Source organism: Panulirus ornatus, chromosome 15 (genome assembly GCF_036320965.1).
Source record: "Panulirus ornatus isolate Po-2019 chromosome 15, ASM3632096v1, whole genome shotgun sequence".
NCBI lineage: Eukaryota > Metazoa > Arthropoda > Malacostraca > Decapoda > Palinuridae > Panulirus > Panulirus ornatus.
This window is the reverse complement of record NC_092238.1, coordinates 26,807,971-26,822,705: the sequence shown is the minus strand read 5'-3', so window position 1 is coordinate 26,822,705 and position 14,735 is coordinate 26,807,971. Positions and strand designations below refer to the sequence as shown.

Below are 14,735 nucleotides of genomic sequence, written 5' to 3'. Positions count from 1 at the left end.
CCGAATGGAGTACAGCTTCGTTGCGGACTATCTGGCTCCATGTAAGCTCCCTGTTTTTGAACAGACTGCAGCTTAAAGTTGCTGGAGCCACGTAGAAGGGATCCTGGAGTAGTTATGATAATACTCATACACACACACACACACACACACACACACACACACACACACACACACACACACACACACACACACACACACACACTGCACGCCTGGATGCGTTAGTGTCTGCGTAAGTCTACTGTGGTCCTTAAGAGAAGATGCTGGGGGGTGATGAGCAATAGTGGACATTTCCCTACACCCATTAATGGCCTCTGTACAGATCCACAACCGATAACAGAAGTACTGGAGACTCGCACATCACGACCGTCACAGAAGCGGTGGTGACTTATCCTCGTGGGATGATGAACGAGGCGCGGGATGGGTGTAGCTAGCGCCCTGAAATTCATGTTCAGGTGGCCGGCAGACCTTGGATGACGCCTCCAGCAGCAGGACAAGGGTATATAAAGGCGGGAGGAGCGTCAAGCAGTGCATAGCTACGCTTGGATCCTCGAAACACAGACGCACAAACAGGCCAGCAATTATGAGGTTCTTGGTGAGTACTTCAACAGACACAAGTCTTCTCAGATTAGCCAGCCACGTTGATCTGCGTGGATATTTCATGTAGTCGATATGGTCGAAGAATCATCATATTCCCAAGCATTTGCAGTTCCTTGCATATTAGATAAAGCACTTTTAGAAAAACAAGCTGTGAAACATGTTACGGAAATGAACAAATTTCTGAATTAAGTGTTACATATGTATTTGTACACCATATCTATATATATATATATATATATATATATATATATATATATATATATATATATATATATATATATATATATATATATATATATATATATATTCCTCCTACAAGATCTTACACAGTGCGTGGAATATCATCACTGGCGAGGCTGTATTTGCATCATCGTTTCCGAACGAAAGGAATCCATCATTTCCCTGCTAATCATCGTAGCGCTTCCTTTAAGTTGCAGGAGCACCTTAAAGAAGGTCCTTGAATTAAGTGATTAATTAACTAAATCAATTATTCGCTTAAACTTATTAATCTTTGGACGTTAACCTAAATTCAACATTATGATACACGTGCACCATTGGGTATAATAGTCTGGCAGAAAGTTCGTAAGTGTGGCACAATAGGTTGTAGCTTATAGGGTTGTGATATCACAATTTCGAATGCAATATATAGTTCCATGATACCCTGATATTAGGATCAAATCCCATGTACCAGCTGGTTATAAGGATAGCATTGTAAGTTGTAGTTTATGTGGTTGTGAGAGTGTTGTGTTGTGTTCTTGCAGATTGTGGTAGCAGTGGTTGTGGCCACCGTGGGAGCCCTCCCCACGGGCTGGGTGCTCCCTGCTGGCAACATTGGGTACTCTGGCATTCTGCGCAAAGACGGCACCTACGAACTCTTCAGCCACGATTTCGTCCACGACATTGCGAGTATCGGGCCAACCGGCATCGTGACCTTGTCTGGAAAGAATATCCAGTTCGATGATAACCTCCACAGGGTCAAGCGCCACGTTATTGGCGAATCCGGCATGGTGACCTCCTGGGGACAACTAATTGTATTCAAGGAACCTTACGCCACCATCGTGCTGGATGGACCTAGTGCCTTTCTGCTCTCCGACGGTCAGCAGATCCAGAAGCCTTTGGAGCAATGAGGTCTCCGCCACCGTCTCCACCTACCATCACCACCACCTAATCCATGCAGAAGATGAAAGAGAAATTATAGTTACTTAGACCACGAGTACAATCTGTATGTACAGACTATTAAATGCAATTATGAAAAAGAAAGCTGTTTGATATTGCTATAAACTTTCTTCCTAATTATTCCCTATGTTCAGAGAAAAGAGCTTTCATACTGTTCAATAAAAGAATTTCCAGATGAAAAAGGTCTAAATAAATGTACCATCTTTTCTCAAATGATTTCTCTTTTACCTTCAAGAGCTAGCGGTGTTACAGTACAACTCAATAAACAAAGTTCGGGAAAACAAAAGTCTTTCTCATATTTGTTCTTGAACAAGTGTTGCCTTCAAACAGGAATCAGAGGAACTCAGACCAACAGAGTTACTGAAAGGCACTGTCTCTTTCCCTTAATCACAACTAGGCCCCACATACCTGTCAGTGGTTTCGCCTATCCTTCGTCATATGCTTTGATTCATTCTGTCGCTGACATGTCTACTCTCCAGTATCTAAGATACTTCACTGCATTTAGGTTCTGTCCATATAAGCTCACATTCCAACTTATCTCTTTCCCCTGCTACAGTTTATAACCTTTACATTCATTCACATCAACTCACAACTTTTCCTACACTTTCCTAAACTCAAACTCTAGCTTCTGCAATTTCTCACTCCTACCTGAGTATGTCTGCAGATGATGCAGAGGTCATGAGGAAAGTGAAAAAGGTGGACGACTGCAGCAACATACAAGGGGACCTAAACGACCTAAACATATATTCCAAAGTGGGTCCTGATACATGGTTGATGGATTCGACCCGAGCAATTGTAAAGTACTGAAGAACGGAAGAGTTAAAAGACAACCTCTATATGATTATCATCGAACAAATGGTAAGTTCCTCAAGGATGGTCACTTCAACTAAAGTGTCATGGAGAAGTAATGATAAAGGCTCAGAAGAGGGAAATAAAAATGACATTAGAAAAATAAAAATGATTTGCAGAGAAAGGCTTGAAGCTTTGAATTTGCTCACCATGGAAAATAGAGGAGTTATGGATGACCTGATCACATACCGTTCTTAAACCAGATTAATGATGAAGACAGTGGACTGTTCTTTGAGAGATGTAGGGATAAGACAGCCAGAGAAAATAGCATGATATCAAGCCTTAATAAAATTGTTGAAAAGATGTAATTAAGTGCTTTAATAACATAAGTTTAGCGAATGAAAGGAATGAACTAAACGAGACTATGGAAAATGTGGACAGCACACACACAAGTTTAAGAGGTTGACGATATTAGAGAATGTTCAAGATATGGGGCTCCACGAGTGTAAGACTCCTTCCCCTCATAACACAAATAGGTGATCACAAATAGGTAACTACACACACACACACACACACACACACACACACACACACACACACACACACACACACATTCTGAATGTCAGCTTGTGTGAGTGTGCGTGTTTGTGCATGAGTATTGTGGCCATACGATTAGGCCTCAATGGGTGTTGTTGATGGCGGTGATGAGGGTAGTTCACCGTCCTGTTGGGCCACACGCCACCTCCACCCACATCCCAGCTTATAATACTAGTGCTGGAGACTCGCACCCGACTGGCAAAAATAAAAAAAGAAAAAGAAAAAAATAATCACTGACTTACCCTCGCAGAATGATCAGCGAGGCACAGGGTGGGTGTGGCTGTCACCTCCTGGAGGCCTTGGGAAGGTGGACGGACCTTGCATGACGCAGGTACGGGCGGGGAGGCAGGTATATATATATATACATATATATATATATATATATATATATATATATATATATATATATATATATATATATATATATATATGCTCATCACCAGATCTCCCGCATCTCTTCTGCCTCTTGTGTTTCCTGGTAATCTCTCTCTCTCTCTCTCTCTCTCTCTCTCTCTCTATCTGTCTCTCTCAGGGGCTCAGACGATGTTCCTGCCTTTTGCTTCCAATGCTTCGTCCAACCATCACATTCCAACTCTTCCAAATGTCTGATGATGTTAATCAGTGTTGATCATCCGTCCTTTGTCAACATGCTGGTGCCAGTTTACTCCCGATTTGTTGTTGATTTGGTTAAGATTCGTTGAATTTTATGTGGTTCAGGAAAATTTTCTCACCGGTTCTCTGCTCGGGTTCGAAAATAGAGTCGAATCACTGTTCGATAAGTCGTTCATAGTGAATCCCAATCTTTGATCTTAGCTTGAGTGCCTGAGCTGGAAGGTAACACGTTACCTTTACTTGAGTATTTCATTACTGATCCTCATTTCAGGCTTAATGATGTAGCTTGTTTGTTCATACCCATGTCCATACACAGTTCCCGAGTTTTCAAATCATCATTGACTGTATATCATATTCGATTATCATAAATCAATGAGAGAGATAGATTCACCAAGGCTTACCAAATGTTGATGATTATCATCTAGGGTAACTAATGATAAGGAATTACTACTTAAGACATAAGTGAAGTACATTTGCAAATGATCACTTTAACCACATTTTTGGTCATGAGATAAAAGTCTGATTAATTGATGTAATTTGATTAAATATAATTCCATTGTAGATTAGTGAAGCAAGTGGGTGGGTATGTGGATGGTATGTGGAGCCACATTATGTTTTATGAATATTTAAATATGATCAACAGATTATGGTTAGGAAAACGCGGTAATGGTCTATGGATAGATGAATCAACACGTCACCTCCATCTATAAGCCTTAGATGGGGATCAGGACTGGAGTATTCAAATAAAGGCACGTTATTACCTCGTTGAATAAGATCCCAAGCCGAAAGCCATGCTTTGGGTTCGATACGGATGAGCTATCGATCCATGATTCGACTTTATTTTCGAGCCGAGACAGAAAATCAATAAGGTAATTTTTTAGCTTCATGTACAGGTCCATTTTGATCCACAAAACCAACAATGCGAGAGTAAAGCTGGACGCGCACGTTGAAAGAAACAGAATAACACAAAAAGAAAAAAAAACATGCTGACAGATCATTGTTAGAGAAGGTGGATGTGGTGGTTAGATGAAGCATTAGAAGCAAAGCGAAGGACTTCATGTGAGTCCCATGACAGAGAGAGAGAGAGAGAGAGAGAGAGAGAGAGAGAGAGAGAGAGAGTTTACCAGCAGGCAGGAGAGCCGGGTGCGACGGAACCTCACTGTCCCATCCACACATCCTCGCCTCTCTCTCTCTCTCTCTCTCTCTCTCTCTCTCTCTCTCTCTCTCTCTCTCTCTCTCTCTCTCTCTCTCTCTCGTTTGCTCCTGCCTGGAGGGAAAAGCCAAAGTTTCATGTCTGTGGAATAAGACGAAAGAAATTTATTAGGAGACTTGTCCTCAAGAGTCTTCGCGAGACATTTAGATGGCGTAAGAAGGCGCATTTGGCTTTTTGCTTGCACGGACAGCTAACCGGACAGACCTTGACGGACCCACATGAGGGGAGGGTGATAGTATATAAGGCCAGGGAGGAGTTTCAAGCACATCACAGCTGGAGTATCCTTCTGTAGTGACGCACACACACACACACCCGACTAGCAGTCATGAGGTTCTTGGTGAGTATGGCAGCTTACCTAACCCCTCTCAGCTGGCCAGCTGTGCCTTACAGACCCTAACAGTATAGTTAACCTCTTTACAGGATGCAGAAAATGTAGTCATTTTCATCTGATTCTCAATTATAAAGAATTTGCTAAGACCTAGCAACACTAATCAAGACTTGCTTTAGTTGAACAAGTTCTTAAACACACACACACACACACACACACACACACACACACACACACACAAAGTGCGGTGATTAGCGTCGTTGACCATGGTTCATGTACGGGCCTGCCCGGGTTCGAATCCTATTCCGGTAGTTGGCCCGAACCTAAACCATCTGTTTATTTTGCCCTCGACACTGGTCGAAAAATGGGTACCTGATTATGCCAGTGAGTGTGTGTGTGTGTGTGTAAACGAGAACAAAACATAGTGCATATCTTATGAGACAAAGCGTCAAACTCTCTCCCTGTTACATACATATAACAATTACACACAAATACGCAGACTTTGCGTATTCCCTGGTCAGTATATTTCACCTGTACATCACACATCACTAGACTCGGTAAACTTTCCTCGTTAACCTTCCTTCATCATCTTTTTTTATACACATAACTTATTCTCACAACTGACTACCGGAGTGGAGGTTGTAGCGTACGCTGCATGTTGGTTGTAAGTAATCGTGTTGTTACGATCCCGCAGGTTTTGTTATTTGTGTTGGTGGCCGCTGTGGGAGCTCTTCCCACTGAGTGGAAGCTCCCCACTGGTAGCAGGCTCGGCGAATCTGCCATTCTGCGTTCAGATGGTACCTACGAGGTCTTCAGCCATGACTTCGCCCATGACATTCTGCTCAGGGGGCCATCTGCCATCGTGACCAAGTCGGGCAAGCTTATCCAGTTCGACCAATACCTGCGCAGGGTCGATCCCTAAATCATGGTGGACGCTTAAGGGAATGCCAACGCTGGTGGTCTTCAAGAAATCCTTCGCCACTATCTTAGTGGAGGGGAGTGGGAAGAGCCCTCCTTCTGCGTCCTGCTTTCTGACGGGCAGCTCATCCAGAAGCCTGCGGGGCCGCTGAGGTCTCGACCACCCCTCTCCACCCATCACTACCATCTACATCCACCAGCTTCAAACTGACGCCACCATCATCTACCATCCAATGGCCATTGCTGTCAACATGACTTATCCACATTCTCTTTTTTCTCTAATAAATGGAATATTCCTATTAAGAATAATTCAAAAACTCTTCAATTCGAATGCATCAGCTGAAACAGTAGAAGTGTCTGTCCAAATCATTTTATACAAAATATACATTAATCGTGATTTTTGGACTTACTAAAATATATCTGATAATGTGTCTGAGCAACACAACAAGGTTCAGGCGAAATGTATTGATGCTATTCATATACCTTGTTTACTTGGAAATAAAGATTGTACCAAAACAGATCTTTCTCTTTTACGATTTAACTTGTTTTGATCTAAATCTGTAAATGATCCCTCGTTGATGGAATAGGGTCGACGTGCTGTCACTAGAATGAACCAGGGCCTGTGAAGCATCCGGGATAAACCATGGAAAGGTCTACGGACCTGGTTGTGGATAGGGAGGTGTGGCTTTGGTGAACTACACATGACAGCCAGAAAATTTATGTAGCGGAATGTGGCCTTTCTTCGTCTGTTCCTGGCGCTACCGTGGGAAACGACAATCAAGTCACGAGATAGTGTTCCAATTGATCAAACGCTGCTCTGTGTTCTCTTTATGGCATTTCGACCTTTGACCACCTGTCACGTCTTTCAACAATACAGGCTCTGTCCCAGGTGTGCGGACTGGAGGGTCTGTCCCAGGTGTATGGTAGTCTGCGGACTGGAGGGTCTGTCCTAGATGTATGGTGGTCTGCGGACTGGAGGGTCTGTCACAGACACTTGAAGAATCATTCATACAACAACAGGAACTCTACATTGAATTCCATCACGTATGCTAGGTCATCTCTTAACAGTGAGTCATCACAATGTTATAACACGTCTTCAACCAGACGTTCAATGCTGTTATGTTAGGGCTTACTTTATGGCCAAGGACTGAAATGCTATAGGGTTAGGAGACGTGAAGACACAGATGAAGATGTAGAAAGATGTGAATATTTATATATATATATATATATATATATATATATATATATATATATATATATATATATATATATATATATATATATATATATATATATATATATATATATATACATAACAGCACGGAGAGAAAAGGACATTTCATAGAGTAGAACGAAAATGAAATCAAGGGAGAGCAAGAGAGAGGGAGAGGCATGGAAGCATATGAGTATCGAAATCATTCTTCAGACGTCCAGATCTCTCTCTCTCTCTCTCTCTCTCTCTCTCTCTCTCTCTCTCTCTCTCTCTCTCTCTCTCTCTCTCTCTCTCTCTCTCTCTCTCTCTCTCTCTCTCTCTCTCTCTCTCTCTCTCTCTCTCGCTCTCTCTCTCTCTCTCTAATACTCGCCTCAACTTACCCCTCGCCTGGGGCTTGTCTCTTCTAGGAAACACGTCATACACCTTTTTTCATGACGAGCCAGTTCCATGAGTTTAATGAGGTTGGCAACTGCATGCCTCTAAAACCAGTTGCATACGACAGAGTGGACTGGAAGGCGCTGTGGAAGATGGTGAGAGTTTATGGCGTGGGAGGTGACCTGATGGGTGCTGAGATGATGTTCTATATGGATACAAAATGTAAAGGAAGAGTAAGGATAGATGGAGAAGGAAAAGCGAACTTGAGGATGGGTTGTGATCCTACCGACGAGGGTGCGTGATGTCTTTGTGGTTCATCAGGGTGTATGTGGACGATGTGATCGAGGAGATGAATCTAAGGAGACACTGTAAAGAGGTTGAACTGCTATCGAACAGTGTCTTAGTTGCCCGAGCCGTCTCAGCTAACATTATAAAAAAAAAAAAGGCCCTTGAACCGATGGTTAAAGGTTTATGAGGTTACTGTTAAGAAGACATACACAAATGATAATCCTGTTACACAGATTAAAATCAGAATACCATCAAGCAGTATTCTTCCCGACCGTTGTAGCAGACCAGTAACTGAGTCACTGATTTGATGAGCTCCCTTGACAGACATCACGAATGTTTGAATGCAAGCCTTGACGTAGCGTAATATAGAAGAGAAAAGAGAATGAACACAAAAGGTAGTGATCTAAAGCGGGTTTTCCCAGGACCCTAAATTCCTATTCACAGTCTCGACGGGAAAGTTCCCTGTTTTGAACCTGACGGAATCATGACATCGAAATAAAAAAATCCATTCGAAAGTTCACAGTCAGTCATGGACAATAAAGCCGAGGGAGAACACCGCAGGGAACAGAGGGGCAAAAAGGAAATTAGAAGTTAACTACATAATGGCCTTTCTCCGTGTGACCTTGATATCAAGTCAGGGAAGCCTCCGAGTCAAAGGAAAGACGTGTGTTATACGAAGTACATCAGTGAGCGACTCATTTCGTTATGATAAACACGGACAAAAGAAAGTTGTCAAAGGAGATGTAAAGGAACTGACTGAGGAGCTTTTACCATCTATTGCAAATGAGGTGTTTTTACTCACCACACTCAAGAGAAAGACTCATTCACGGGATGTTGAAAGAGGAAAAGGCATCGAAAAAAAAAAGCGATTGATGCCAGACGAAGAAACTTTCAATGGTCTTCACAAAGTACATGATGAAGGCTTCATTCTTCACAAAGACTATACGTTGGAGGCTTCAGGCTTCAAAGAGTGATAAATAGGGACTGCATGTCTCTGGTGGATAAGGTTAAAGCAGGTAACTCAGGATAGCTATATAGAAGCCGAGACTTAGATATCAGATTTTTTAGAATGATAAGAAGAGAGTCTGGATGTGGACTGCAGCTGCTGTTGAGGAAAGAGGGAATACTACAATAGCCTGTCTTGAGGGTGTAGGTTCACTTAGACTCAGCACACTTACAGTGGATGTGGCGACCTTACGAAGCGGCCTCCTGACCGCCCTTGTGAGTGAGGAGAACTAGTGAGTGTCCTCTCCCACCATCCCCCCAGACACCACAGGGCCAGACGGAGAAAAGGACGAGGAAAAAAAAAAAAAACATATGTAAATCGTAGCCAATGATTTTTTTCGTCTGATGCAGAACAGTTAAAACTACATTGTTCTGACTGACTGTGGCAAGGATTGCGTATGGCCTTTCTAACACAGGAGAACCGGAGCATGCTAGACTGGCATTATCTTTAGCATAAGAAACTGGGGAATGAGTTCAGCCCTAATTCTGTATATAAGAAGTGGACTCGAGAGCCTGACACATGTTTGTAACCTGAGGAAAAAGATTATATACTCACCACTGGTCTCTGGACACGTCTGTCTATATTTGTGTCGGAGTGACCTTGGGTCCAGTGCTGCCCTAAACGAATGAGTGCCACTTGTTGAACGAAATACCACTTGTTTGTTAAAAGCTATCTGTGTGTGTGTGTGTGTGTGTGTGTGTGTGTGTGTGTGTGTGTGCGTGCGCGCGCGCGCGTGTGTATTCGCATATGTGAAGGTGTGCGTGTTATGCCAACGGTTTAGAAATATCATTTTCGTGTCCTGTCTTACTTTGAATGTCCCTTACTAATACGTCATTCAGGCCAGGTGTTTTATTTTGTTAGATTTAGTCTCGTGACTCTGCATCAACATCACTGGTATCTTACAAACTGTATCATCTACAGTTAACAAGTATTGGTTTAGGTAACATACGTTAGAATGATTTCCTCATGAAATCTATAAATTAACATATATGAATATCATACACCATGAATTTTCAACCTGTTCATTCACTATGACATTTGTACCCATTTATTATTCAGAAAATCGTAATTGGCAATTAAGCCACTTGTCTAGTTTCATCAAATTGTCCCCAAGTTTTCCTCTCTTGTAATTTGAGATCTAAACTTTGCCCTTATATACCTCAATCTCTGGTGGAGCATCCAGCCAGATCAGCTGGTACGGCCGGAGGTGCTCATTCATACTGTAACTACAACCAAGACGCATTTTGCTGTGGCCACCTTGGTTGTTGGCGTTGGCCACCAGAGGGCTTTTCCCCGCACCCCCTCAACCTGGACCTCAAGACAGGTAGGTCCTCTGGGCCCCTCGCCAGAGAGCCTACACTACCCCACTCTCGACGTCTGTCGTGCTAGGCTCGACAGATGTCGTAGCCTATCTTGGATCTCCCTACATACCACTGATCACGTCTTGACGATAAGGATTCTCACGCCACGATCCTCGACTCAGGTTTGACGATACGATCAAACTAGCGTAACACCTGCTCTCAAAAGCATTTTCTTAATATTCTTTTCGTGTTACTATGAATAAACAGTTTCTGGACCTTGTGGAGTTTTAAAGGTATTGTCAATTCAGGATGATGAAAGTCAAACTTATCTTTTTATCATGTAATCATTTTTGAGATTTTAGGATTCTTCTTTTGCTGTATGGCTGTAAATCTCAATAAAGGTTCAGTTGAAAATATACTTCAAGAAATCCGCACTAAAACTTAAGAATGGCCTATGTTAATCCTAGCTGGTAACGTCCCTATCAAATTCATAGGCAGTTCCCAACAGTGTAGCTAGGCTATGGTTAAACTTCCCCAAATGATACTTTTCTTAAAAGGATTTTGTCGAAGAAAAAAGTAAATCATTAATTGTTCATTCGTAGAATCTATACACAGTGTCAGACGACACACCTCAGAATACCGGAATCTCCCTCAGCGCCACAGTTACACTGAGTCGTGGCGCAAGAGCATTATTTAATCTGTTTGTGATCGGGTTTGATTTTTTCCCTCGTGTGACTTTCGATAACCAGTTATCCCCTTTAATATCGACACTAGTTTGAAACTGGAGTGGACTCAAATGGTTTTCTATTCCCTCTGTATATTTCTGTGTATGTTTTCCGGTGTTTAATTATCTATTGGTTAATATCTGTTTGTGTTCTATGGGGAAGGAGTACCCGTGAGGCACCATTTCTACTTGTACGGCACAAAGGGAGGGAGTTCTACAGTCATGGTGGCCACCATGTCAGGGACTTTGTCTACTATCACACAACTTCTTAAACTTCTGTGTGACGTACACACTCAGGCTTTCATTAATCATTTTATTCCATTCATCTTCAACACTTATACTTTACAATATTTCTCTTATTTTCTTCTATCAAATTTCTTGCTTGATTTTATATCATGGCCTCTGGTTGTTCTCTCCATCTTTCGAGGAAAGCTTCACCCATCAAACTGGTGTAAACACTGAAACGGTGTAAGTAAAATCACATCTTACTCTTCTCTCTTTAATGCTTTTTCTTTCTCCTTTTTGTATCTTTTTCATTCTGATTTGTTTCTACCTGTTTGTCTCTCATTCCAAGAATAATATTGGTGATTATTGATATATGTTTATCTGTAATATTTCTATGTTAATCTGTGATATTTCTATGTGTATTTGTGAAAATCTATGGAAATATGATCATGAAATGATTACGATAATCACTTGGTGTATTATAAAACTGTCTGTCAGATATAGGTTGGCGAAACTATCTACGAACACACATCGCCACCCCCACTATCACCAACACCACGACACTCACCACCACCACCACCACCACCACGACACTCACCATCACCACAACCATCGCCACCACGACACTCACCATCGCCATCGCCACCACGACACTCACCATCACCACAACCATCACCACCACGACACTCACCATCGCCATCGCCACCACGACACTCACCATCACCACAACCATCACCACCACGACACTCACCATCACCACAACCATCGCCACCACGACACTCACCACCACCACCACCACGACACTCACCATCACCACAACCATCACCACCACGACACTCACCACCACCACCACCACCACGACACTCACCATCACCACAACCATCACCACCACGACACTCACCACCACCACCACCACCACGACACTCACCACCACCACCACCACCACGACACTCACCATCACCACAACCATCGCCACCACGACACTCACCATCACCACAACCATCACCACCACGACACTCACCACCACCACCACCACCACGACACTCACCATCACTACAACCATCACCACCACGACACTCACCACCACCACCACCACCACGACACTCACCATCACTACAACCATCACCACCACGACACTCACCACCACCACCACCACCACGACACTCACCATCACTACAACCATCACCACCACGACACTCACCATCACCACAACCATCGCCACCACGACACTCACCATCACCACAACCATCACCACCACGACACTCACCACCACCACCACCACCACGACACTCACCATCACCACAACCATCACCACCACGACACTCACCACCACCACCACCACCACGACACTCACCATCACCACAACCATCGCCACCACGACACACCACGACACTCACCACCACCACCACCACCACGACACTCACCATCACCACAACCATCGCCACCACGACACTCACCACCACCACCACCACCACCACGACACTCACCATCACCACAACCATCACCACCACGACACTCACCACCACCACCACCACCACGACACTCACCATCACCACAACCATCACCACCACGACACTCACCACCACCACCACCACCACGACACTCACCACCACCACCACCACCACGACACTCACCATCACTACAACCATCACCACCACGACACTCACCATCACTACAACCATCACCACCACGACACTCACCATCACTACAACCATCACCACCACGACACTCACCATCACTACAACCATCACCACCACGACACACACCATCACCATCACCATCAGCCCTCATCACCACCACGTCCGCCACAACAACACGTAGTCCTACAGACCCCATCGCAAAAGCAGTCAACTGACGCATAAACTCCCCGAATATTACAATTATCCTAACGGCCCGAAAGCAAGCAAAAGAAGGTGGATGGCCTTCGCCTTTGAAATTCGTAGTGGCCACCTCCCATGCACTGTTAAATGTCCTCAGTCAATACTTTCGATTACCTAAGGAGTTGAAAATCAAGGAGAGATAACTATTATACGATCGAATACTCCATGACAAGTGAAAGTGATCTCAGTCGATTTCTTCCTACGGATGTCTTTCCACAGCTTTGTATAGAATAAATTATACATCTCGTGATGTAACGTGAGCTAACTGTCAATTAGAAATAAGTAGTTTGATGATTCTGATATCGAGCAGTCACTTTGATGGTACTTGGCGTAAATATCCCTGAGCAGGACTAATCACCTATCTACCATGGCTTCATCTTGACCTTAGTCCAATCCCTTAACCATATCTTCTTCCCTTTCTTTAACAGCACCAATGCCACTAACTTGTCTTCAACTATCCTCTCCAACTCATTCTTGTCTTTTACCCTTCAGTATGCTTCTCATCATGCCCTGAAGTGCACCATATACCATACCTCCGTCATACCCATCACCATACTATTCATCATATCCTAAAACCAGACACTACTAGATATCCAATCGCCACAGTCTCTACCATGAGCTGTCTACTGTCGATTATACGATAATTTCATCATACCTTCAACTATGCCCCTCGGCCTTGCTTTCCATCATACCGTAAACCATACTTAAGATCATATAGATTCCACAACCGTATTACCATACTTTTTAAGTATAAATCTTTCAGTCTGAACTATATCTAAGACTTGAAAATTTGTAGAAGAAAAATACATGGAATTCTGAACACTCCTTTAACAGACCTCGGTCTTTACTTTGATATAGTTGTGAGAATATTGTAGGTTAGGTGTCCTAGGCTTCTTGGAATTTTATTTGCATCTCTTCAAGATTTATATTTTTCATTCACGTGTTGAATTCTGCGGCGGGTTATATATTACAGGAAGAAAAAAAAAAAGCAACAAATAACTGCTTCCATATCCCGTCAGTCACTGGATGTTCAGCTTATTTACGTTTCATCAAATTTTCTAATCCTTTTGAAATCATACCCCGTCAGACGTAAACTTTATTTACGTTTCAATAAATTTTCAAATCCTTTTTGAAATCATCTTAAAGAAAAGATTATGTTTGACTAGGCGGCTTAAGGTCTGTCAGCTGCCAGGGTTCTTAAAGCCGTCAACATCAAGCTACGATATCCACCGACCGATAGATCTTTTAACGCCTTCATCGGGTGTTAAGGATAATTCTAAGACCATTTTTTCCCCTAATGCTAGCTGATCGGTAAATGAATAACGAATTATTGATTGCTAATCAATAAATTTAGTCAAACACTCAAAACTTATTAATCTATTTTCTTACATTAAGCTTTAGTTCATGTGTAGGATATTCCTGAAAGAACGCTACATGCAATAAATCATTCAGATAAAAACGTAAACAAGCAGCCTTTTGTGATATAGCCTTAC

At 42.9% G+C, this 14,735-nt stretch overlaps 1 protein-coding gene across 1 annotated transcript; it reads left to right on the top strand.

Moving 5' to 3' along the window:
• The first annotated feature begins 436 nt into the window (after positions 1 to 436).
• On the top strand, positions 437 to 1,857 carry LOC139753789 (uncharacterized). The gene is made up of 2 exons (XM_071670654.1): positions 437 to 592; positions 1,359 to 1,857. Exons 1-2 carry the CDS (start codon positions 581 to 583, stop codon positions 1,722 to 1,724), a joined length of 378 nt encoding a protein of 125 aa, XP_071526755.1. The 5' UTR covers positions 437 to 580; the 3' UTR covers positions 1,725 to 1,857.
• The last annotated feature ends 12,878 nt before the right edge of the window (positions 1,858 to 14,735 follow it).